The 27768-nt window shown below is 39.7% G+C and overlaps 1 protein-coding gene across 1 annotated transcript in view; it reads right to left on the minus strand.

Annotated features, from left to right (window-relative positions):
* The window catches only part of LOC117810667 (CUB and sushi domain-containing protein 1-like), a 605880-nt gene that overhangs the window by 67045 nt on the left and 511067 nt on the right, over window positions 1-27768 (minus strand). The window contains 13 exon segments of the mRNA XM_034680592.1: window positions 4458-4635; window positions 5574-5762; window positions 7599-7808; window positions 8468-8584; window positions 9796-9865; window positions 10066-10184; window positions 16304-16408; window positions 17488-17584; window positions 17690-17814; window positions 18200-18403; window positions 18558-18653; window positions 20552-20665; window positions 20791-20907. Coding sequence (XP_034536483.1) covers window positions 4458-4635; window positions 5574-5762; window positions 7599-7808; window positions 8468-8584; window positions 9796-9865; window positions 10066-10184; window positions 16304-16408; window positions 17488-17584; window positions 17690-17814; window positions 18200-18403; window positions 18558-18653; window positions 20552-20665; window positions 20791-20907 — 1741 coding nt within the window.

A 27768-nucleotide genomic window follows, 5' to 3' on the forward strand; every position in this document is an offset into this window, starting at 1 on the left:
CATAAAGACTAACACAAGAAACATTTATCTCAAACACACTCACAACACTAATTCCCCTTGTCATGCCTCTGGAAGAAATTAGTTTTGTGGCAATTTATGAACAGTAACTTTGTGCAACAAACACAGGAAAATTCAGGAACATTTGACACTCTTAAGGATTATCTGCACATACACCCACCTGGCATGCAGTGACTTCGCCTGACCTACCATCATTGCTGCTACAAACAAAGGACAGTCTAGTTGTGACTAGTTTACAAATGTGCTCTATCTTAAACCGACTCTCTGGAGTCACCAATAGTAATCAATGTAAGTGTGTTTGGTGCTTACAGCTGGTGTTTGTGGATCAGAGCCCTTTTGGTTAGTACTCTTTTCATAAAAAGGAGCCAATTTTATGAAAAATACAAACCTTAACTTCAACCCCTTAAAGTTATTGAAAAACAAAAATGGCTTCCACAGATTTCTTTATGCTGGAGCTGCACAATACCCATATTAAGTCACCAACAAGGACAACACAGAGAGATAATCAGTAGGTATATCTGGCTCTTGTTATTTTGATGTATCTTAAATCCTGTCTTCACATTCTGTGATGTGACGTCAAAGTTTTGATATGAAGTCTTATTTTGGGCTTGAATGACTATCCAGCATTTTGTGGCTGATAAAATAAACAAAGAAAAAAAGAGGGAAAAAAGGATAGAACGAAAGAAAGGAAAAGGGAAGTAAAGAATAAAAAAATAAAGAAATGAAAGAGAGAGAAAGGAAAAAGACAGAAAAGAAAGAAAGAATGAAAGAAAGAATGTTTATTTATGTTCTCTACTACTACTACTACTACTACTACTACTACTAATAATAATAATAATAATAATAATAATAATAATAATCGTCATCATCATCATAATAATAATAATATTATATAAAAGCAAAAACCCCACAATATTTTCAGTTTTTCAAACAATTAATGAAAATACATTACGTCTGATACAAATAATACGGAATGATATTGTGTTAGTCACATGTTGGATCTATAGCCTGAAGTTAGAAATGGCTCTGTAACAATGGGCAGCTAGCCAAACACAACTGATGGTAGACTGTTTGGCTTCAGTCACTAACATCTGGGTGCAGCTCCTGTCACATAAACCCCAAGAGGCATCCAGGGCTAGAAACCAGCAGGCGCTCATCATTGGCATACTGAATGTACAAGAATTAGTAATGCAACATGCAAAAAAAAATAATAGTAATATATTTTTAAAAAAAGCTACTCTATGTCAAATTAACTAAAAACCTCCATAAAAGGAAATGAGGGGGGAAGTGTGTAGGGTGAAAAAAAAACTGGTGAGCTGGTGAGTCATTTTGAAAGTTTAAATTGTTTCCCTTCCTGAGTTGATGGCTCAAGAACAGGTAAAAACTATTTTTGCCAGCATAAACCCTCAAACTCTCTTATCATTTCTTTATCTGTGAAACTGGGAGGAAAAAAAAGTTTTGCCAGGTATTTGATCATTTGTCTATGCTTTTTCTTCCAACCACAGAAAAAGTTGGACATAAATATCTAAACAGGGGAGAAAAAGTTGGGATCTTTCTTTTCAAAGCTCCTATTGTTTTGATTTAATCTTTGAAAACAGATGAAAATAAATAGTTTTGGTCGGCACTTGGTTGGCAACCTCCATTTCCTTTGAGTAATACTAATTTTGCCACAAGAGCCTGAAATTCACATCTGCCCCATGTTTGAAAAAGGACTTAAAAAACTGATACTGGTAGATTCATCTTAAGGCTAAACTAAAGCAGATGTGTTTTGTTCAGAGGTGTTGCATTTTATTATAAAGTTTATTTTTCATATTCGTATTATTTTGCATAGTAAACTAACACCACACCACACACTCAGTAACATGTTCATGGGCTTTAATGAGCAAAGTCTTGTCAAAGTAAGATCACAGAATGAGATATCTTTCTTCTCCTGTAGAGCTGCAATTCTTCAACTATTATGTTTGTGGAAAATGAATGAATTGCTTGGTATGCTGAGATTATTCCTACTTTTGTTTGATTCTTTATTGGGTTCACAATGATTTGATGGTTTGGAAAAATTGGTGTGTTGAAAACCACACAGATATTTTCTGTTTTTATACCATCAAATGTTTAAATAAAGGTGCCAGCATTTGTAGTGTACATAAAACATCTTTTAGATGCACAATAACAATTTTAAAAATAAAATATTTCCCTGTAGTTTGCCGCTGCAAATTGCATTTTCATTTATTATCAATAATAGGCTTTCTTTTGTCTGCTCAAATCCATTATGACACATTTTAGGATCAAACCCTTAAAGATAACCACTAAAAGACCCAGATTTAATTGAAATTATGCTCCCAATCAATTTTGTATTAACCCAGCAGCTCACACAGGGCATCTATAAAACATGGCTTTGCCCTCTCTCTGTCCGGCTGAATTCAGAAATCCAAACAGTCAAACGCCCAAATCATGACAAAAGCAGTGGCCCCAATCTTAAGCTCTAATGAACACAATGAGATAATGTCAGTTATCTTTTTTTTTTCCAGTCCAGCACTGATGCACATAATTAAAAGTATTCCAAATACAAACTCCATCATTAAAAAGTTTCAGAAGTTCTATTCATAATCTAATTAGGATGTAGGTTATTATTTTCCCTACCTCTATCATGCCTGAGCCTTCCACATGAAAAGCACATTCGTTTCTGTCTTGGCAAGTGAAGCACCCAAACACTTGAAAAACAAGCCGCACAACACGAGGATATGAGACAGAATACATGATTTGTTGATGCACAGATGAGTGGTGCGTGTATCTCAGTCAAAGAGAAAGGTGGCGTGAGTCACTGATGCAACGACCTTTGATCTGTCTGACAACAACGAGAAGGCAATTATACAAGCTCCTCCTGTGCAAACCTTGCTACCTACAGCACAGCTGTGTGAAGCAAAACAAAGAAATATTCCATTGTTGAATGTTTACAAGTCTCAAAGACAATTAAATACATAACACTGAACATTTTACATTAATCTCTACATAAATAGAATAACCACACTTTCCTAAATCTAAAGAGTGTATCTTTCCTTTTCATTCAGGCCCAATACGCTGCCACTGATGCTAGTTTCAGTACTCCTCTATTTACTTGGATGTAATGCAGTCGCAGTAGACCTTTGAATCACCCACTCTAAATTTGTCTAAGGCCCTGGAAGGTAGATGGAATCCCACTGGGTCTGAGAAACACACTCCTCTCTTCAACGTGAGCCCCCAGCCACTTCCAAATATATTCATGTGTGTAAGATATAGCTAGATTGAGTACTGCAACAGTCCATCATGTCTGCACTAATGTCACGTTACAGATGTCTTTTGGTGCCCTACAATCTATGAATCTGATTTTATAATTTTGCTCCACATGAAATGTGCCAAAAACACATGAATCACCAAAATCAATTTGCTACTGCAAAATAACTCGATGCCTCTCCATAGCTATACCCATGGCTCTGGTGGCTGCTGAGATTGAAAGCGAGTAGTCACCGGCTGTGAATGTATTTCCATCCCACAGTCTGAATTTCAACTTCTCACTCCCCGGAGCTTGACTCTTGAGCTCAAAAATAAAAGTCTGACCTCAACCAAACAACCAATATTTATTTCTTAAACCAAACAAACGAAAAAATGATGACTCAAACAGTTGATATTCTTCCAAATAAATTCACTGTTCAGTATCATATTTGACAGCAAACACTATGAAAACTAAAGGTAAGAACATTTTTTCAGATTGACCCAGGCTTGACAGAGTCCCATTAGATTTGTGAACCCAGCTCCACAAGCTCCTTTCATTACATTTCCCACTCCCCACTGAATCTCATCATTACTGCCAGAGTTCCAGAGCCCTCTCTGGGTCTGCGTTTGGCCATACTACTGAGTTAGATTGAATTGGTCAGTGGTCCCATTGTAAATGCATTACTCTCACACTCCTGATATTACAATCTCACCTCCACACTGAATCACATTATTACTACAGGAGAGTCAGTGCATGCATGGCACAGTGCGTGTATGTATTAGGAGTCCATGAAGCACTGATCCCTGTGTATCTACCTGTTCTATAAACTTGTCCACATGAGTTGACACATGTAGATATGTAACTCTACACACCTGAGATGATGTCATTATAAGAAAAAGATCTAATGGATTAAAATGTAATCAATACCAGAGATGAGGTCATCACCTTTAAAACTCAACCCAAAAGCAAGTGTTAGAAACATATGTAAGAGGGACAGGAATAGTTGAAGAAAGAACAGGAGGAAAAAAATGACAGACCTTCTACATCTTCTCATTATTGTGCAGAGAGCAGACAGGCTATAAGTACATTCAAAACATACCTTGCAGTGATGCAATCAGTCCAAGGATAAAAGGCCACATTGTAAAGAAGCTCATGCATTTGTGTGAATTTATGGGAGTGTGTCCAGACTTACCAGACAGCGATGTAATCTGTGACGGGCTCTGTCTGCAGTAAGGTAAAGTTAATATAAACTCCATGTCCGTGGGGAACAGTGATGAGCCAGCTACAGTCCTGGGAGTTTGGGTATTCATTGGGGTACTGTGGTGAATAGATGGTCCCATTTTCAGCCGTGACATTATAGCCGCAAGGAGCTGTAAAAAGCAAAGTTGTACAATGATCTATTTGCAAATTTGTCACTTTATTCTAATGCCCTAGACCTGCGAGGTCCAGGAGACAGGAATAGATGGTGAACTGTAGACAGTGAGGAATACAGTTATCATCTTGATTTGTAGTCATACAAGTAGCGCAGTGGTAGTACTGGTAGGAAGAAGAGCGATGAATGTGCTACTGATGTATGAAGAAAATGATCCAACTGACACAGGAATGTTTTCTTTCTACTTAACTGCCCACACTGCTGGCTTGAGGCATAAATCTGATTAAATTACTGAAAGCCATTTAGGATACCCCAAATTTCTAAATGTACAGATAATAAATTGCATTTGTTTGGGTAAGGTATTGTATGGAAGCCCTAAGTGGGCATGCATACACACATTTAAGAGACATTGTAGTCAAAGTCATTGTGGATTAATTCTGAGATGGATTAATTTATCTTGTTTTCTTGAGATACCAACGCTTGTTTCCTCATGATAATGGGGTAATTTTCTGGCATTCTAGAGAACAAAGAAAAAGGCTGGTCAATGTGATAAGCCAAACAAAGATATGCCATGCTGCTGATGAGGGAGGTTGAGCCTGTAACTATTTCTCTCTCTGTTTGTGTGTGTGTGTGTGTGTGTGTGTGTGTGTGTGTGTGTGTGTGTGTGTGTGTGTGTGTGTGTGTGTGTGTGTGTGTGCGTGTGCATGTGTGTGTGTATGTGCATGTGCATGTGCGTGCACATTGCTTTTTGAGTTACAATCATAAGATGTACGTAGAACTAATTCCTTATGAAAAACAGCGTAAATATAATGTATGCTTTTGCAGAATGGGGATGTTCGGTAGAAGAAACAATGACACAACAACAACAAAAAATCATAACCTAAAATGAATGATAATTGACATAAATTCACATTAAAGGTTCATCCTTGTATTTACCTTCACAGCGTGGAAATGGATGGTTCCACTTTCTGTCTGTCCCATGCAGGCACGTCAGTACAGGGTGTCCAATCAAAACATAACCAGGGTGACACTGGAAAGTCACTGATTGGCCAGCGCTGTAGTCACCATTTATGATGTCACCATTGGGAAAAGGAGAGGGGTCTTGGCAGTTTTGAAGTTGATAGGCTAAAAGAGAGAAGAAGAATGAGTGCCAGTTTGGATTTAAACTAAGAGAGTTTTGATTGTTTGTTATGCAGTTGTAAAACACATTATGTATTCTTGTAGAGAAGCCTTTTATGTCTGGCCCCAAAGTCCCAAAATGCGACTGCACACTGACAAGTGTGATACATTGCATTGCAGCCATTTTTTCTATCCGCAGCTAATGGACTTGAAGGGGCATTAAAAATCTATAACCCACAGAGGCTACCAATTGTAAGTGCAGCAACATCAATAGTTCTAATCACCTCCTACACACTTATCTGGCACATGTATGCATGGCGAGCCAGCTCTTGCTGGAGGAGATAAAAGTTTCACAGGTCTATTTAGGGCACATCTTACTCTGTGAGTCCAATGGAAAGTCAAGCCCTTCTATTAGACATGACAGAGAGCGGAGGTGACGGACTGCAAGGAAAGACTAGACAGAAGGACAGCACCTCCCAGCACAAGAACAAGCACTCAGTACCAGGTCAATAAAGGAAGAGTTGTGCACAAGACAGCGCCTGATGGCTGATTGTGCAAAGAGGTCTGAGGGACAATCTATTCTGGTAGTAACAGGATCTCAGATGTAGGACGAAACTTCATACAACACAATCAAAGAGCAGGATGTGTGCTGAAACACCTGTGTTGCTGCCAGTGCTGGTTAGTCTGTCCCACACCCAGATGGGAGATGCCACAAAGGATGCTTAAAAAACGTCAGAGCAAAAATCCTGCAGGACTCTCAGATCCCAAAGGTAAACAAATATTGACAAAATCAACTGGACGTTGGGAAAACGAAGGGGGAAACTAAAAGCAAGCGGTGACAAGTGTAGGGGTCTCATGTGTCCCAGCATCATGGGGAAAGGGATATGAGAGGGAAGTGGAGATTCCAGGGAAAGAAAGATAAACTGGGGAGAATGTGGGCCAAAAGTGACAGTGGGAATGCTTTCAGCTGTGAGACTACAAGCAAGAAGGTGCAGTATCTCAGTGCCAAAGAGTGGAATCAGTCCCTTTAGATTTTATCAGCAGTTTTTAGGCTGAAACCTAAGTGTTGGGCACTTTTCTATTTTTGTCTATACTTTCTTTCTAGTATTCAGAACTTATCCCAAAGCAGTTTTGTGGATGTAAACACCTCTTAAGCCTTGACTACAGAACCTATAGTTGAGAGTGCAGCAGTAAAAGTATGCTTCCAGGCTTAATTGTGGTAATCACACACAGTGTTGTGAAACCCTACAAGGACTGGAGTGCACCCCTGTCTTTGCTGTCAGCTGTATGGAGAGAAAATGTCCACAACATCAACATGCCAATGTTCGGAATTAGCGGTGACAAGGACTGCAGCGTTAGAAGATATTACTATTGAAAGCTGAAATATGATTGAATGCAAGTGAAACTGGGTTAGCTTTAATGTGAGTTTGTAAGCCCTATTTTAGTTATGTTTGCTTATTGGCCCACAGTGCATCTCCTGTGTCTTTGAAGTGTAGCACTTAGGGCTACAAGTAAAGCCTGCTGGACAAGATGCCAGTCTCTCACAGGGGCTTACAAACAATCCATCTCTTTTAATGATGAGCAGAAAGCCATAAGGTTTTTAAGTCTTTAGCATGACTCATCCATGGATCAAAGCTCAAAACCTCAGAGCAATACATTTTCTCATCCCAGACTTCATTTCTTGGAGTTATGAAGGCTTTGTAATTTACCCACAATGTTTTGATGTTAATTTATTCACAACTATTCACACTACTTATTTTTTTATATCAAATTCTTGCAAACATTTAAAAAAGTGGAGAACATAAAGAGTAGTAGAGGGACTTAATTTCTATCTAAACTTACCTTGATACGTCAGCTTAAAGCCCTGCCTGTTCTCTGAGTGGTCACTGTAGAAGTGGATGACCGTCAGGTGGGTGGTGCTCAGTAAAGCAGGTGGGATCAGTGAGCCTGTGAACTGTCCAATGAGAGCAGAGCTGTGCTGTGGTCCAGCCCTGACCTCTAGGAAGTCGTGGTTGTCTTCAGAGGAGAAGTTCTGGAACTGAATATGGGCTCCTGAAACACAAATGAAAAACATAACAGACTATAATCAGTACACAATAAAGGAGATTTGCACAATGTGTAATTTGTATCATCAGCTGGGTTTCATATCATGCCATAAAGGTGGCCTTGATGTATTGATTCTAAAATCACGTTCAGAGGTTTTACAGTTTTTGGTTTCATTTCCCTCACAATGAAACATGTTTTTACTATCACAGCTGCATTTGGCACTTTCATTGTATTTTATATTTTTTACAATATAAACCACACATTTAAATGCAGTTTAACATCTTAGACAATGTCGGTAAAATTATCTTGAACCCTGTTTTAGACACATTATAGTGTAGTATTAAATGTGTTTTTTAAATCAAAATGATATTGTATTGACAAAAAATGTGCCCTAATTACACACACTCACACTGCCATACATGCCAAGCAAACAAAAGGATTAAGAATGAGTGCTATTCAAACCATCAGTTACTATAGTCATTAAACGGCACACGCCATGTGTCAGCCTCTAATTAAACATGTGGTGAGGCTTTCAATAAACCATGTGTTGCTGCTGCTGATTCCGTGCGGAAAAAAAGGAGCTCTATGTTTCCAAACTACCCCAACAGATGTACTGAAAGTGACGATGTCTTTTTAGGAACGCTCTTCCGTCCCATAACACTTACCATATCCAGTTGGCAGGGTGATTTGCCAGGTGCAGTCCAGGTTGCCAGGATAGTTGCCAGGGAAACCTGGACTAAGGATGACACCGCTCATCTCTGACAACATCCCGCCGCAACGAGCTAACAACACAAGCAGAGCAAACATGTTGTTAAAACAGACAACAGTGTACAGCGGAGATCATCACTTTATCCTCTTTACTGCAACTGAAAGAAGGTTACACCACAGCAGAGAGCAGGACTGTTCCAAAATACAGGAACAAACAGCAAACAAAGGGGTGACAGCAACCTTTTAAGGGAGGGGAGTGTCGATATTTAAACTCAACTTAACTTTAAACATGCATGTTTTGTGAATCTGTGGAAAGTTCTGCCATAAATGTGAATTAAAATGGGAGAAATAATCAATATGGTGCCCCTGGTTTTAGCTTAATTTGATCCCAGGGTTTCTTCCAGAGAGTAAACAATAAAGTTGACACACTGACATGTGTTGGGCAGGGCTGAGTTGAGTAAGTCTTGACTTGTCAAGGTTAAGTTTAACTGGAAAGGGCTCCACAGACCTGCTACAAGTTTTCACTAAAGACTGAATTATTCAGGCCTAAGCCCAACCATCAATGTAAGCAAGGTTCCTTGACACTACTGCAGAAGTTAGGAAGTTTGGCTCTCAGCACGAAATACAGAACAAAATTCTGTTTGTGCCTGGCAGCTTTATTGATCTTATAGATCGCTGACCTCATGTCAGTCGAGAAGTTGCTTACTTCCACAAATCTGACTCAGAGGTGACAACATTAAATTTACCCATAACACTTTCACATTCTGTCACTATTTGATATGCAATTTATATTCATGTAGTACAGTACCCTGACTGACTGCAGTGTCACAATCATAAGTATTCAGCTTTCAGATTACATTACACGCAGTGTTGTGTCAGGAAGTAAGAAAGCAGAAGTCCTGACGTATAGAAAACAATGTGCCAAACTAGCAGGAATCTTAAGTGTGGACTGAAGTGGACAATATTTTAATTGATTGAAATGTATCAACTACATAAAATGTTATTTGTCATTACCATTATAGCATAATAAAAACAAAACACAAAGCCATTGGATAGCAACTTTTTAAAGAACTTAGTTAAAGACACTTGGGCATAAACTGGAACACTCCTGTTTTGAGACAGAGATGCACCAACATATTTTCTCTACTTGAATGCTTCTGTCACCTCAACGAGCAGACCTTTAAGTTTAATGTGAACCTCACACCTACAGGGCATTTTTGCTTCCCCTTATCCTATAAACGGATCAATCAGTTATTTTTAAGCGCAGAGTGTGTGTGTTTGTTACCTATGCAAAGAGGAGGTGGGTAGTTCCATCTTCGCACAGTCCCGGGCATGCAGGAGATGTGGGAGTGGCCCTGAGAAAGAATATACAGCAGGTTAGATTGAAGACACAAAGATACATCTGTGGAATTCAACTGTTTATATATCAATGACTGTTAATATATCAATGACTCCAAAAGTAGCCATAGTTACAAGTATACAAACATCTAAAAAAATAATCAGGAATAAATGATACACTTGTTACGTTGTCTTTTAGTGTGAACACAATCATTACCTGTAATGTGTATCCAGCTTCACAGGTGAATGCCACCACCTCATTGACCATATATCTGTCCCCTGCTTTAATACCGTTGGCTGGAATCATCGGCTCTGGACAAGTGGTGAGACCAACAGCTGAAGAAGACACAAAGAAAGAAAAAACATTATACCATTATCTTCATTTTTATCATTTCATTATAAATAATGCTTAGCCTCTGTCTTAAGTCCTATGGTCTTCACAAAAGAGAAAGGAAAAGTATGGACAGAAAAATAAAGTAAATGTGACATCACTCTGACTTCTATTCACAGCCAAAGTAATGCAAAAATAACTATGGGTCAGACTGATAATGGTTCTTCAGGGTTGATACCAATAGCAATTATTAGTTCTGAATGAGATTGATATTACCAATACCAATATTTGGAACTGATAAGCACTTACAGGGAAAATGAAAATTGGCAATCAAAATTTAGAGTGTGGATCTGTCATTATAAATCACAAGCAACAGCAATAAAGGTGTCTGAAAACTCTATACCCTTTACAGTTCATGTATGTGTCAACCAGTAGTACACAGCTCAGATTTCACACTTATGAAAGAGTAGCCATAGCTGTTGGCTGGACATAAGGTGAGACAAAGTGATGACTGAAAATAGACCTAGAGGGAAAGACACACCTGCAGAGGGGCCAAAGTAGCACTGTTTAATTAATTGATTGTATTGCTAATTGGTCAAATAACACACTGATACCGATTCATGATACATATTATTTTAGAAAAATGAGTTCCCTCTTTTGTTTATGATTTAGTTTTTTCTTTGTCACTCCAGGCAAAACTTACCCTTACCTATCCTACTTCTAGACTTGTTAGTGACCTCTTAAATCATATTCTCAATACAGATGATTAACACCCAGCAGTTCACCTCATCTGTAGCACTTAATTGCATTTTAAGAGTAGTTTGTCCCGTGTCAATCTGAAGTTTTTCAATACACAGTTAATATTTAATGTATTTTAATTCAACTGACAGAAAAGTAACATGGCAGATTCATTGACCAATTCTCTCAGTGTTTTGTTTTTGTATCAAACAATGATATGCTAACAGAAGCTCAGAGGTGAGAGCAGCCTCTGAAATGGGCTTTAAAACATGTGAGGGTAACACAACAGCTTTGGTTGTGTATTCCCAACACAATCAAGGTTAAACACATCTTTAATAAGTTTGACTGTACAAGGCTTTTTATCAAAAAGCATCAGTATCTGTGTTTTCATCAGTGTGTGTGCGTGTGTGTGTTTGTGTGTTTCACTTGGAAACTTCCGCAGGAGACTGCCCTGCCGCGGTTACTATGGTAACACTTGGGCGGAAGAAGGATAGGGAATAAAATAAGGGGATAGAGAAGACTCAGTGTTGGTGTATATATCAATGTGTGTGTGTGTGTGTGTGTGTGTGTGTGTGTGTGTGGGCGTGCGAGCGTGTTAGCTTCTGGTCTTGTTGCTTCATTATCTACTCTCCTACCAGCAAAACGATGTGATCCCACTGAGCTCACGCACGCACGCACGCACGCACGCACGCACGCACGCACGCACGCACGCACGCACGCACGCACGCACGCACGCACACACACACACACACATTATTATTATGTATTATATATTAAGGTGGCCAAGCCTGAGTCTGGGAAAGTGTGTGTGTGTTCGTGTATGTGTGTGTGTGTGTGCGTGTGCGTGTGTGTGTGTGCGTGTGTGCGTGTGTGTGTGTGTGTGGCTGTGGCTGTTGGCTAAAAGTAAGGGTGTTTGCAAAGAGACTTTAGGGGGGCTTATTTTAGATGGAGCATAAGTGAAATAGCTGCGTGAGACTGTAACTTTGAGACACACATGGAGGCACAACCAGTGCATTATCAGGCAGAGCATCAGCAGGCTGTCAGGACAACTGATCAATGAAACTATTCCATTTGGCCGGCAACCTCACTCTCCCTCTCTCTCTGAGTGTGTCTCTCTCCTTTTCTTTCTCTCTGTGAGCAAACTGCTCCCACTGTTCCTTGGTTATGACAGAGCAGCGATGCTCTGTAAAATGCTGACAGGACCACAAACCGCTCCACCAGGACCATTGGACTACAACTAGACAGTGTCAGCATTTAAGTCTAACTGACTGGATTAACTATACTTCTGTTTCTGTTTACTTAAACATAGACAAGGGAGAGGGATGTCTCACTCTGCCCTTTAAAAGACAGTCCCTCCAGTCAGTTTAAATTTATGAGAACATTATCATCTCCACAGCCATTGACTTGTCCCTAGCAGATGGTTTTGTCCACTTAAGTAAGCTGTAACAATACAGCAGTAGGAGACAATACAACACACAACAGCTGGATGACGTTCAAACCGAGTAATGACCTAAATTGAAAACTCAGATAATTCAGTCATTGTGGATTTCACAATATCTGAAGAGCAGCTCCAAACTGAGATGGACAGATTCTGTCAGTGGCGAAAGGGGAACTGCTCAGAATTTGTCATGGACAGTTGGAGGCTGACCGCCAGTCCAGAGAGGGTTGAGGTGAACACATACCTTGGCATCACAATTGACGACAAACCCATATTCAAAGCTAACACGTAAAATAATATTTTCCAAATACCAGCAACGTATTTTTGTCTTGAGTAAATCCCTGCAAATGTAGGCCCTTCATTCAGTTCTACTGACTGTATAATTGTACAGTCTTGTTGAATTCATCTTCACTTTAAACATACAGTAATACCCTGGTTTGGTGTCATGAGCAACATCCAACTCAACCCTCTCAAAGAGATCATACAATTAAGTAGTACAATTAACAATTAGTCAAAGGATATTTAAATTCACACTAACAGACTCTTGGAGCTTTGGAAACTTCAAAAAAACTACATAACCTCTAAAGTCACTTGCCTTTAGGCCACAGATTCATAGCTCTCCCTTTCAAGACAAAGCAACCCATCCATTTTTGTGCCCACCTCCAATCTAACTCACGGATATTCATAGCCTAACTTAAACTGGTTACACTTTAAGCAGTTTGAAGCTGCACATGTATTTTGCCAACATTTTGTTTTTAAGTGTACCTAGCTATGTGTTGTGTTCACACTGGTGCTTTTACACAAATGCAGTTCCTATAGCAGATAAATAAAGTACTATTAATTGACTTGACTTGAATTTAGACTGAACTTATTTTGTACATTTCTTGTAAAATCACAGAAGAAACAGTTCATGAAATGTATCATGCCAGGAAAGTCCCATATACGTTCTTCAGCATGTTTTAATGTTGTCAAGTATTCATACAGCCCATAAAGACCGTAATGTTCTTAGCAGGAGTCAATTGTTCGAATGCACTATAAGTTTAAAATGTGGGAAGCGAATTCATATTTAAATGTCTGCTCTCTTATCAAGTATTGAATTGATCTTGATAAAATTTGATGGTTTATGAAAAAAGGTTAAAAGCCTAATTTGTGGAAAGACCTACTGTGTGGAGCCTTGGGCAAACTTGGAACACATTCTGCTTCAAGATGAAAGTTTTGGCACTCAGTTTGAAATGAGCACAACTTGCATCTGAGTCCTGTGAGAGTTCTCATGGTGGAGCGCTGCATGATATACCTTTTAGTGATCTCGGAATAATGTCAGCACTCAGCATGCTGCATTTGGACCGGGTTTTCTGTGATAACAGCAAATACTTTGCTTCCTGACTATGGTATGGAGTGAACTGTGCTGGTTCTGATACACAAAATGTAGACACTGACTCACTGGAAAAGGCAGTAACTCTAAAAGGAGGGATTAAGGTTCTTGATGATGATGATTATTCTTTTCAAAAGACAAAAAATAAAAGCTCTTGTCGTGTTTCTCTCCTTTTGTACATTGGCCTTAATCTCTTCTTACATAATGATCTCTCCCTTACTGTTTGCCCTTTTTCCTCTCAACTCCCTCCTGTGCTGCTTTGAAACTTGTTCTTTTTGTGTCAAAACATGAAAAAGGCAGACGTCAGCATCATCACGGCTAAGCTACACATACACAGAAGTTGCAAATATGAAAAACAACATAAAAACCAATCCAAGTACTCCTGTATGCATATTCACATACATGTGAACGAGATGTGGGTTACACTTGATTATTTTGTTTTTGTTTATGTCACTCTGCAAACCTCGGTGCTCAAAACAGATCTATTGCTTATATCAGAATTTATTTTGGTCTCTTTCAGATTCCAGTGGCATGCACAAAAGATGTCATATTGCACTTTGTTTATGGAGTAACCATTGCAGCTACTTAAGTGAGTGTGGTTTACATGTTAAAATCAATGAGGAACTACATCCATCGCAGCTGTCTTCCATGTCTGTTTGTGTATTGAAAGCCAGTGACGCCTCCACTTGCCTGGCCAGCGCATATCTGTGATGAGTATTCAAGAGTGACATCAAAGTTGCATGTATTCCAACCAAGCTGTTTAGCTTGAGGTTACATTGCAAAAGATCCAACCTGTATCAGATTTAGGTCCACATATGAAGATGGCCCAAATCTGATTTGAAAATGTCAGATTCCATGTAACTTGTGCTACTCAAATTACCATTTAAAAAAAGTCTCATCTGAGTCACATTTGAGGAAAAACAAAGATCAGATTTAGGTCACTTTTGCCTGCGGTTTCAGTGTAAGTCATGTCCCTGTGGTCCAATCTTTCCAAACAAGTGATCAGATGCTGGGTACAAGTAGAGAGAAACTACACACAATCTTTTCCAAAGATCTCCAAAAACAGACTATGGACCAAGATCTAGAACAACATATTTGGAAGACCTAATTAGAAATCCTTCTGCATATGGTAAATTTGTAGAAACAAGGTATTGGACACATTGACACACCAACCAAAGGCACAAATTGAGTGCACTGAATATAATTTGACCCAGCCTCTCCATGGTTTCGGTGGGTCTTGGTTGCATATATCCAGAGCCGGCTCTACCCAATGTGGTGCCCTAGGCGAGATTTTAAATGGCGCCCCCCCTCCATCGGCGATTAACATGCACTTACAAAAGAAATCGAATAGCATTGCTTTTATCAATGTCTTTAATTTGTAAGGTAACATGTCACCAAATTTACATACTTAAATACAAAAAAATATGAAATAAAACGCCGCCGCCCCATTGCTTTACATTTGAATCAATGTGAGCTTTTCCATTTGAAGAGTTAATAGTAATAACTAGTTTTAATACAACTATATTTAAGGTATTTCTTCCCTCTTTTGTGGCGCCCCCTAGAGGCCACGGCGCCCTTAGCATTTGCCTATATTGCCTATTGGAAGAGCCGGCCCTGTATATATCTTCCTGCCATCCAAAATCAAACCACAGTCCTACCACCACAGAAACAAAGAACAAGGCTAAATAAAGAAGAAAGGTTTAAAAACCCCAAAACACAACCACCTGAACAGTTTGTTATTCAAACGCACAACTGTCAGCTCAGTGAGAATTATATTAAGGCAAAAATGAAGAAATATGAAGCCTGCACTGTTCTCAAACATGACCATTTATCCAGGTATTAGACTGCAGAACCAAATGTGTGCACTCACACACACACCATGCGTGCACGCACGCACGCACACACAAAACAAAATACATGTGCATCCACACACCAACACTCTCACACATATCCAGGTAAGGGGACATGCTCATTGATCTAGAAGTGATTCTAAGCCAAAACAACTACAAAGGCCTGAAAAGCACAGCAATGCCCTGACAGGTGTGTATGTGTGTAAATGCATGATGGTAATATGCATGTCTATACCTCTGTCTGTCTTTGTCTGCATGTAGGACACAAGCTAAAAGACTTAAAAATGTATGTGTTGGTAAGTTTCTAAGTTAACCTTTTTCTGTTTACATCACTCTGTGCTCTTTGTGTGTGTATGTGTGGGTCCACGTTTGTGTGTATGCTTTCAGGCTGTATCAGTTCAGGTCACTGATTCTTGTTATTTGATGTTGAAGCTTTGGCTGGGAAAGTGTGCGAGTTTATGTCCGTGGGTTTGTGGTGTCTGGACAGAATGCACCCAATATTCACTCCCTAGTTTTTCTATCACAGCACACACTGCTCTATTTTTCTATTTATTATCTATCTATCTATCTATCTATCTATCTATCTATCTATCTATCTATCTATCTATCTATCTATCTATCTATCTATCTATCTATCTATCTATCTATCTATCTATCTATCTATCTATCTATCTATCTATCTATCTATCTATCTATCTATCTATCCAGTCAAAAGTTATGACTTACTTTTGTATTCTAGATGAAAACCTGCTGCCACCACACTGATGTCACTCTGAAAGTGAAGAAGAAGCTGATTGGACGTTGAGTTGAGGAGGGCGGGAGCAGTGGTTCCTATAAAACACAGACAGGTAAACAGAAATAAATAACTTGTAGAAACAGTGTGAACTTTACATATCCAATCAACGATCTTGTTTTGTATTTACAGCAGGTGATAAGAATAAGCAATACATTTTATCTGAAGAATACAACAAAATGAATGTCACACAATAATGCAAATAGGAAGAGATGACATTAAAAATTGAGCTGATACATTTTCAACAGACAGGATTTTGCCTATAAGTCTTGTTTAAATTCTGCGACCATCTGGGATATTATTTGAAGTGAAAGTGAGTGACCCCCTGCCTAACCCTAACCCCCTACGGACAGCTAGCATTTTAGAGTCCTCATGTGAACAACCCTCATCTGCCCCGGTGAAGCTACTCATCGGCCGGCCACCAGATCACTGTGGTTAGAGTGGACGGCTCCCCAGTGTGCCTTCTTGAGAAGGGCAGAGTCGTGTGTGTGTGTGTGTGTGTGTGTGTGGTGTGTGTGTTTGAGTTTGCGTGTTGCCCTATGGGCGGCATGTTTTATGTGTGATAGGTGTGTGACAGGTATGTGCTTGGGGCAGGTCACAGGGGAACCTCCGCTGGGAAATTGTAAAAGGTTAGATCATTCTTTATCCCACCCTGTCTACTTGCTCCCCCTCTCTTTTCTTCCATCCTTCACTCAAACTCTTGGTGAAACTCTACTTCCCCCTCATCACCACTCCCCCTCCCTCCCCCCATCTCTTCTCCTCTGTCTGACTGTCTGGAAATCTGAAGAATTCTGATTCTTAAAGAAAATGTGTTATTTATTTAAGATATATATCATATTTTTTGGTATTAAAACTCATCCATCATACATCTCCAGTGTATGCTGTTTGTGTGTCTATCTATAGTTTAAGCCTGTCTTGTCTAATTCCACATCAATCTTCGGTGTGTATGTGCGTTTGTGTGTGCGTATGTGTCTGTCAGTCTTACTGTGTGTGTATGTGTATCTATAGTTTAGGAGCTGTCGTATCTCATCCATCATAGATCTCTGGAGTGTTTGTGTGCGTGAGTATCTGCGCACAACTTTGTGTGTTTTGTGTGCATGTGTGAGTATTGTCATACCAGAAAATGACCCTAATTTAGGAGCTGTCATGTCTCCTCCGTCGTAGATCTCCAGAGAGTCCCAGTTGTGCTCAGTCCCAAACGTCATCACTTGAATCTAAATGGAAAACAATGGAAATAAATGAACTTAATAGTTAATGTGCCTTGTCCAGAGTTGTTGTTTATAAATCATGATTATTTATGATTCCATCCACATTTGTACCTGTATTCCAGCCCCTTCACTAACATGTATCCTCCACAGACAGTTGAGACTGTTTGGGTAAGGTTCAGGATAGCCAGGAGACAGTATGGTACCTCGACGTTCAGTTAAATTGCCACTGCAGGGGACTAGAATGAAGACATAAAATATGTATTTCTTGGCAAAGTTTATTAACTAAATAGCTAACAGATAGGACAGGTTGCTGATATATATGGCTGTGCATACTCAGGAACAATATGGTGTTCAAATGAGCACTACAGGGGGCCAGAGAGAGGAAAGAAATGTGATGACAAACATTATTTATGGCATAAACTAATGTGACAGTTAATGCTGTTTGCAAAAGGCGTGCTCACAGCAGAGAGAGTATTCACACAGGCATTATTTAGTGTTAGTACTGATGTCAAAATCATCACTATGACAGTGCTGGATGATTCAAAACAAGTTCTGATATCTGACATTGGAGCTGATTTTGTGAGCTCTTTACACTACACATCCAGGGTCAGTCAATCTTACCAATACATGATGGTGTTGTTGAATTCCACTGTGCGAGAGCACCAGGCACAGCCTGGCACCGGATGGCACTGGACCCTTTCAGCAGATAACCTGGGCTGCACTCGAAGCGAACCACAGAGCCAGCTGAGAACTCTGATCCAATGCGTCTGCCGTACCGAGGCTCTGGAACTGAGCTGCACTGACTGTCACTTGTACGAGGAACAGCTACACAAAAGCAAAATATCAAACAATGAGAAAGAGAGCAAGAAAGAAAAAGCAACTGAAAAATATATCTGTGGAGAGACTTTGAACTTGAATGCAGCTTATTGTGTGATGGTGTATATATGTGAGAGAAGAAGAAACAGACAGTGAGGGTTACCTTGGTAGACGAAGTGGAAACCTCTAGCTGACTGGCCACTCTTAGCATTGAACCGCAGCATGATCTGATTGGAAGTTGCCAATGGCAATGTCTCCCCTGCGGCATACAATTAGACAAACACACACACACACACACACACATGAACACACATGAACACACATGAACACACACACACACACATACAGAGAGAGAGAGAGAGAGAGATAACGGTTGAAAATAAATGGTAGAGTTAAAAACTGCTCAACTCTATCTCTACAAAACACACTTTTTTTTTGTCCAAAAAAGGCACAGACCGTAACAGACATAAAGTTTCATAGAAGCAGCTATGCACAAACACACTACTGCACACATGTAAGCACATATATCTACACAGCCTGTCTGCTCCACTGACACTCATAACCATACATTTAACTGTGCTAGTTTACATTCATAACTCAGCACTTAGCAGGGTTTCTCATTCATTTTCGCCTCAGGCTACAATGCAGTCCTCACAATAATAAAAATGCACAAACAAACACACACGCACAAACCTACAGACACACACAATCCTACAGACACACACACACGCACACACACACACACAAACAGATTTATATTCACAGGGTACACAAGCAAACCCCGGTAACAGTGATAAATGAGAATAACATGGTGTGGTGTGGCTGACATTTAGAACCATCATTAGCTGCGTCGGGATGTGTGTGTGCGTGTGCGTGTGTGTGAATGCTTAAAGTTTTGTTTGAGTATGTGTGCTAATATGTTTGTGTGTCAGGATAATCAGTCAGATAGCTGGAACAATGTGCTACAAAGCTGTTTGCCTGTGTGTGTGTGTGTGAGTGTGTGTGCGCGTGTGATATGGTAATGATGCGACTAACATTATTTTGTAAAGCCTGGTGTGTTTCACCCTGTGCTGCCAGTTTCAGCTTAAAGGAGGATTTCAAACCCAAATGAACTTAAAGGAATATGCCAACCATTTTAGACGATATTAACTGGCCTCTTGTCTTAGAGCTAACTTAGATTAATAGTAGGTGGGAAAGAAAAATATGCATAATGTGGAACTACATAAGCTAGAAATGCAACTTAATGTCATATGGAACTTTGCTGCTGAAAAACACTACCTGGTAAAACAATAAAACAGAAAAGCAAAAAAAAGAAAAGCCTACTTGTAAAAATGAAAAGGAAAACCCAGGGGAACTGTCATATAAATTTTAAAAATGTTTGAATTTTCTCTATTTTGGTTGCTGTTTGTAGCATCAAACCTCACTCTATTCATGTATTGGAAAGATAATGCTAAACTTAAGAACCCAATTGAGTGAACTATAAAGAGGAAATATTTAAAAAGCTCTGATTTCTTAAGAAAATAAACTAAATGTGGATTCATGTGGGATTCCCCTGCAGCATGCCTTCTGGCCATTACACTCAACAGATGAATATGAAACTCTGAGGCAATGCCAGCTCACTTGCTTACAATTATGTTAATCAATATTTCCTCATATTTCATTCTTCTTACTATGTCGTCTTCATCAAAATGTCTCTCTCCATCCATGCAGACTGTGTGACTGTGCAGTGACTAAAAGTTGCCAAGCAGGGATGACTCAAAGTTGGGAAAAAAACGGAAACCCAGAGAGGATTGTGTTAAGGAGTATCAGCTCTACTTTATATTGTACGGCCCCAGTGAGACACTTTCCACTGCTGATTTCTGCTTGTAAAGATAACCCATGATGGATTTTCACCAATACATCACTGTCAAATAAATTGTGATAACGACTACTGGTGCCGTGTTCTACAGCCCCCAAGAGCTGCTTCCTTACGGATGATTTCATTTCATTATTTTATCTTCTTTCAAATATGTGCTCAGGAGGAGGGAAAATAGGAAAACCAGGGTAAACTTTTCAAACATTGAAACTTAATCTAATGCTGAGTCACAATTTGTAAAGCAAAAATCAAGCAGCAGTTTCTTTTGTGACAAACAGCTGTTTTTCAGACGGTAGATTCACCTGAATGTGACCCAGCCAGGGAGCTGAGCAATCGAGCGTTCTCATTGGCTCCGTCAAAGAGCTCCACTGAGTCGTTCATTGCTGTCTGGAAAACGGCAAACTGGCCGAACACCACTGAAGAAAGTGAAAGGGCAGAAAATAAAACATGTCAGACAAGTTAAGATCTAGTTGAGCTTTTAGAGAGGGGTTGCAATTCCAATGTCAATCACAGGATGTATTTTATGTACGTCTATACTCACCAAACTGTGGGGACACGGCGATTTGGTAGGAACACGTCTGTCTCGTGGTGTAGTTTAAAGGATAGTTTGGTGATAAAACAACTCCTTCAGATCCTCCATACTGCCCACCACATGGAGCTAAAGAAAAGCAAAGAATTATTGTTTTTGAAACTTAAGTCCTTCAACATAGCTACATTTAACACCAAGAAAGAGATAAACCATGATTTAGGTACAGCTGGCGTCTCACTAATCGGAAAGGTCTTACTTAAAAACACATTTCTTCAAACCACTGAAAAGGAAATTCCAAGTATCTGCATGATCTAATTTTGATATGTTTCTTTGTAATACCTACATAGAACTTAATTAGACATTAATTTTCAACTTAAAACTAGACATGACTTGTGATATGTTTTTCTTAAATCTTGTCTCATGTGGCAAGTGATAATTTGATCTTTTGTGCGATTCCAATCAATCATTTGTACACACATGGCTGCTACCTTTTAAGGAACTTGATCAATTTTGGTGTGTACCTCAAAAAAACAACAAACAACACAGGCTCCATCTGCTGCAGAAATGCCTTTTTTCCATTTTTAAAAGTGGATCATGTTACTCCTCTTGTACATTATGACCTTGTTTTTTTGTGATATTTCTGGGCTCAAATGATTTTGACTCTGATCCATGCTTTTTATAGTGCACCTCACAAAAAGCATCTGAAAAGCAGTCCTGATCACTTTCTGTGTGAAAAGGCTTTTGCCTTTGTAAACCAGATGCTCATTTCACACAGATGGCAAGCACAAATTGAATGAGAGGCACAGTACAAATTTGCAATGGGATTTCATATCCACTCAGTGAATGGCATTTACAGTCAAAGGAATCACTTTATATGGTGGTTCACTTCAGTGTTAACCACTGAAACCTGCTGTAGATCTACAACCTTTCCATGGAGACCACTACCCCTCCCATAGTACATGAGCATACTCTGAAGAGTATGGATGGATACAAATACTTCAGTATTGGAATTTCTATGGGGTGAATTTTAGGATGAATATCAATGTATTTCAGTTTAAATTGGCTGATTTGGTATAAAGATTATTTGTGAATAATCTGCCAACTTGAGTGAGGAGCAGCAAAAAGACAAACTGGTGGACAGCCTGAAACCAGCAGAGATACAACCTGCACCATTGAAAGAGTTGGAGTTGGCTTCTTGGGCCCAAGCCTCACATGTGAACTCAAAAGCATCAAATGTTTTGAGTGTGAAGCTTTAACTCAGTGTGCTCTCTTTGATTAAACCAGCTGATCTATTGTTTTCTCCTTACTGACTGAATTTCATGTGTGGCTACTTGCGGTCGGGTATGTGTGTGCGCTCAGATTCATACAACAGTGACACCTCGACGAGCCAGTATGATAGATAGATAATTGATCTTTTGTCAGCATTTTGATCCAGGGAACTGCTGACATTTGCTTCAGGTTAGGGAATGTGTTTATAGCACAGAGTTGGTGAAATGACCATGGTTATATGTTCGCTCACTAGCATTAGCCATAGTTAGCTTTAACGCTATGTCCATTTAGCTTTTCGCAGAGCTGAAAAGAGAGCATATTCAGCAGAATAGGGGTACCTACAAGGCAACAACAGGGTATTTTTCACAGCGTTCACAGTGTTTGGTTGGCCACTCTATGTGCTACTACTGAATCATCTCAGCCTGAACTGTCCAGAAAGATGCTTAAGTAAAACCAATTATGTACCATCCAAAGGTTGATGAGCGGCCACAGGACGTATCACCAAGGTAACAAAATAAATATGCTTGTCAAATGATCATCAAGGGACAATCATCGGTATATTGCTGCTGAGTGTTGTCATAGATAAGAAAGACTGACTGACATGTGATGTTGGTTGTTTTTGGAAATATTACTCATAATATTATGGGTTAAAGAGGAAAAGAAAAGCGCAATAATCAATGCTATTGAAATCACAGTACTTTTATAATACTTCAGATTCCTGACACAAATCAAATCGGCACCCAAGTTCTGTGATACATCTGGATTTAAACAAAAGCAGATCTTCCTGGCTGTAATATTTATATATCAGTTTCAAGGTAAGCTTTACCATGGAACCTTTAGCTGGGCATCCAACCAATAAGCTGGACAAATATACTCCAGAGTTGCTGAAAGTCTGCATGAGCCACACTGTTCACCCAGCCTGTGTGGCCACTGTAACTCATCAATGTGGCCGCTGAAATAAAAAGCAAAATGATCTATGTTGCACAAGCCCTGCTCAGGCAGGAAGTGAGTCCTAGATTTTAACCCCCAGCTCAAACTGGCCAACAGATCAAACTGTGGTTGGACTGTTGAGTTTCCAGGTGTGATTGTGCGCAACAGTGTTAGTGTGATCAAGAGAGCTTGGCTCACAGACAGGAGTCCTCTGAATACATAAAGGTTGGGATAAATAAACAAAGGTGAGGCCCACATATATCAGCATGCATTTGGTATTCAAGTGATGCTCTGCCATGCCTGTACTGCAGCCAACTTCACATATTGTATGTTTCCAAAAAAAATGATAAGTTGGACTGAGGTCAGGTGACTGAACTGGCAAGCTAGCCACATTCCTCTGTTTGACCATAAAATATTTATCAGTTGTCATGTTTATACACTAGGATCATTGTTCTGCTGCAGTGTCCTGGAATTGGAACATCCAACCAGTTCCCTTCAATACAGCTGGCAGGGTTCAAAGCCAAAACAATACAAAACATACTCATACTTACACTCAGAGTACACTGTAGCTACTGTAGAACTATGATAACAACATAACAAGCAACCCTTCTGGCAACAATAGTCAAACATTTTATTTGCTTTGTTGCTTCAGTCATAGAGGCATCCTGTTGAAATGAAGCATTCAGATTTTAATCATGCATCTCCTCTTGGTTTTCTTTTCTCCCTGCCGCTGGGAGCACTGCCCACTGCACTCAAAGCTGGCAAGCATATCACTACTCTCATCTGTTATTCTTATGCATAACGGAAAAAAACCCATCCCACTCTGCTTTTCACTGGAAAGATGTTTAGTTTAGCAGAAAATATATGTTGTCCCCAAATATCACTTGGACCCTTGTGGCTCCAAGGCATTGTTATATAATGCAAAAAAAAATGTTGCTTTTGATCTTTGTGTGTATGTGTGTGCATGTGCGTGAAAATCATGTCCAACTAAAGACCTAGCGGCACAGAGGAACACTGATTTATTTCTAAGTTGTTACCTTGTAATTCATTCGATAAAATATGTCAAAAATATCCTAAAAAGAAGTGATGCCTTTGATTGACTGTCAGAAGATTGTTGACTGCGAAGAAAAACACCCATTTTCCCCAGTAATAGTGCATATTATTGTACTATGAAACAGTAGCTAATAGGCAATAGTGTTATATGGTAGCTATAAATCACATTAGAAACTTTAAAAGCAATCTAGAAAAGTGCTTCAGCATAGGGGTACATCATTTTTATACCTGGGACGGCAGATCTGCAGCATCCAACTCTGTGTACTTTCTTCTTCTTGACAAAAATCCCAGCAGGATGAAAACTTTGGTGAATGAATTTATGTGGTACAGAGCGAGTGCACAGTGTGGGATCTCCTGTATCAGCATACTGCAAATTCAAAAGGCCTATTAATCCCCACAACCATTGCATGACCTGCAAAAAGCAGGCCTACCAGTAGTTTGATCCATCTTGAGCACCCCTTGGAGAGTTACAGACCTTATGTGAGAACAGCATGTGGGCATGTGCGCATTTATACTGCAGGTTAGGCCAGCAGAGGTCAATGAAATTAGTGTCAGTGACTGTGATGTGTGTGTGTGTGTGTGTGTGTGTGTGTGTGTGTGTGTGTGTGTGTGTGTGTGTGTGTGTGTGTGTGTGTGTCTGTGTGTGTGTGTGTGTGTGTGTGTGTCTGTGTGTGTGTGTGTGTCTGTGTGTGTGTGTCTGTGTGTGTGTGTGTGTGTGTGTGTTTGGTGTGCAAGTGTAGAAAACAGCAGCAACAAGCACATCTGTCAACGTCAACACACACACACATGCGCACACACGTATACACACTCATGGCCTTTTCTTATCACGCCTGTTCTCACCTCTTCTAGCCTCCTTTCTTCTTGTCTTGTTTTAGCTGTTGGTGTGCAGATACCTCTCTGGCTTAGTCCCAATGTCCACCCACACCCTCAGCTGTGATCCCTAACAGACTTTAACTATCATCACCTCTGGGCTCAGTGAAAATGTGAGAGCAGGATGGTGCAAAGGTTGAAAATGTTGCATGATAAATGGGACAGGAGGTAGGATTAATATAATGTATGAGTCATAGGTCTTGGAGGCTAAAACTTGAACATGTACTTTAAGAAAAAGGATGTTTTTTCATTTTAAAAGTATAATCATTGACAAATCAAAACAGGTTATGATGACCAAATGTCTTTGGGATTAGTATGTTGCAAGAATACTCAAGCCATATAGTCCAAATGATCCAATTTAACACGTTGTCTAAATATATATTACATTAGCCAGAATGTGTTTTTTGATTGAGACATAACAATCAAATGTTATTACCATGTAAAGCTTGAATTCAGAAATAAGAGACTGTCATTTTCCAACTTTCATTTTTTCTTCCTAAAGGATGTTTCAGACATCCCCTCAGGGGTAAGTCCCTCAAGCAAAGTCTTCAGCATTTCACTCTTGTGGAAACTGTGCATAAAGGGCTCAAAAGTTCACCAGAGAAGCTCAAAGCACTTTCTGATTTCACAGAGGTACAACCCTGAGCCCCTGCGGACTTATCAGGGACATGTGTCAAAGTCTATGAAACCATGAGTGTGGACATTGAGACTGGGCCCGTGTTCCCGGCTGAGCTTTACTCAGTAAAACCAATTTACACACAGAAAAATGCAAAACTTGGTTTGGTTTTCACTTCTTTACTAGACAGTGGTTGTACTCCCACTCACTCGCCCTCTTCCTCCCCACTCCTACCCTTTCCTGCTTTCTTCTTGTTTCCTAAAGCATCACAGTAATCACCCTCTTTCTTTCCACTCCCACTGATCCCGGGCACTGATATCGATTGAAATTTTTTTTGGATTGATTCTTGTTGTGCTGCTACATTCAAACCCTCAGGTCTAGAGGTCTTGTCTTGATCTGCCCACAATTCCCCAGTGGTGCTGCTCTAGGCTCAGGTGTCAGCCTTATCAAACCCTCACACACATATTCTTTGATCACTCACACCCTCTGACACACACACACACACACACACACACACACACACACACACACACACACACACACACACGCACGCACGCACGCACACACACACACACACACACACACACACACACACACACACACACACACACACACACACACGCACACACACACACACACTCACACAAACACAAACACACTCACACAAACACAAACACTCACACACAAACACACACACACGCACGCACGAACGCACACAAACACACAAGTAAATGCAAAAAAACTGCAATGCAAGTCACTCTTTTTTTCCTCACACATCCATGGGCTTTGATCATCCACACATACAAGAGAACACACACATACACAACACTTCTGTAGTCCTACCTCTCACTGTCTGCCTCTCATTTTACCCTCGCTCTCACACAAATAAGCACAAACACACAAACACACAGCAGGGCTTAGGATGGTAGTCAGAGTAGAGGAAAAATACTTCTAAAATGTCCTAGACTTTAAAGTTAAAATTGCAGTTGTTTCAGGACTTTTTTTTCTCCCCCCCTTATACAGAATAGTTTCTGTGAGCTACACTTTTCAGGCGGGGAATTCATCACAACAGTATAAACCATCACAAGCTCTCGAGTGAACTCTAATTATACACACTACAGTCCATGTATTTTCATCATGAATATATATAAAAAAAATGATCTCAGACCTGAAAGGCCTGTGTCTGTTCTCAGTGTATTCTACACTGGCAGTGAATATTTCTATAGAACTGAGGCAGTTCAGCGTTTTCATCGCCCTAAGTGAAAGAACGCCCTCTATGTCAGCTGTTTTTTGCTGCTGCACTCACAGTGCTTTCAGTTGAAAATAGTACTATCGTAAAACTGCTGCACTTGTCGATGCTTCTTCTTGATCACAGACCAATCAAAATCAAGAAGGAGCAAGACTTCTGATACAGTCTTCATCAACAGCGATGGCAGAGTACCGTATGGTGGAGAAACTAACCACACTTGGTTTTTTTTTATTAACAACTTCACGTTTAGAGCAGCTGCTAATGCTACAGTAAGCAGAACCTTTTATTTGAGCCCTCTTTTACCAAAAGAAAAAAATGCATCAAAGGACCAAGGGAGCATGACTGTAACCTCGTGGCTACATGGTGTGTTATTCAGAAGGTCAGGGGAAGCAGGGAAAAAACAAGTAACCATTGCTTAGTGTAGCATAAAGATGTAGAGAGGGTAGTCAGAGCTAGCCAGCCGTGAGAACCTTTGGTCAGACCTTTGTTTTTACGGACTGGAAAGGCAAAGACTTCTGTGGCGCTTTTACAGCCACTGGAAGAACAGTTATGTTGCTTGAGGGAGTCATGGTCTGGGTTCCTGTGTGGTAGCTATCGACTGGATATAATGTGAACACGGTTACTGTGACTTAAACCTCTGGTTTGAAAACTGCCATTTTGAAGCCTATAGTTGACTGTATTTTGAAAAGAGAGTAGGGCAGGAGTGTATAATACATTTTTAGAACTGGCATCACTGTATTTTTACCCTTAAAAAAAAAAACTAATTTTGGTAACTTGTATCAAAAGTAATTGAGCCATAGTTTAATAGTAATTTTATAATAAATGTTGAGAATTGTCACCAATTTTATCATCCGATATGGTTTTGTGTTTAAAAAAAAAGCTCTTCATTGACGTCCCTTAAATTATTGAAATGTAATGGATGACACTGTATCATTGTAATTTTATAATACATAATAGTATTTGGCATCTAATTACACTTTCTGAAAAAAGTGAAAAAACATCA

This window comes from Notolabrus celidotus, chromosome 3 (genome assembly GCF_009762535.1).
Source record: "Notolabrus celidotus isolate fNotCel1 chromosome 3, fNotCel1.pri, whole genome shotgun sequence".
Lineage (NCBI taxonomy): Eukaryota > Metazoa > Chordata > Actinopteri > Labriformes > Labridae > Notolabrus > Notolabrus celidotus.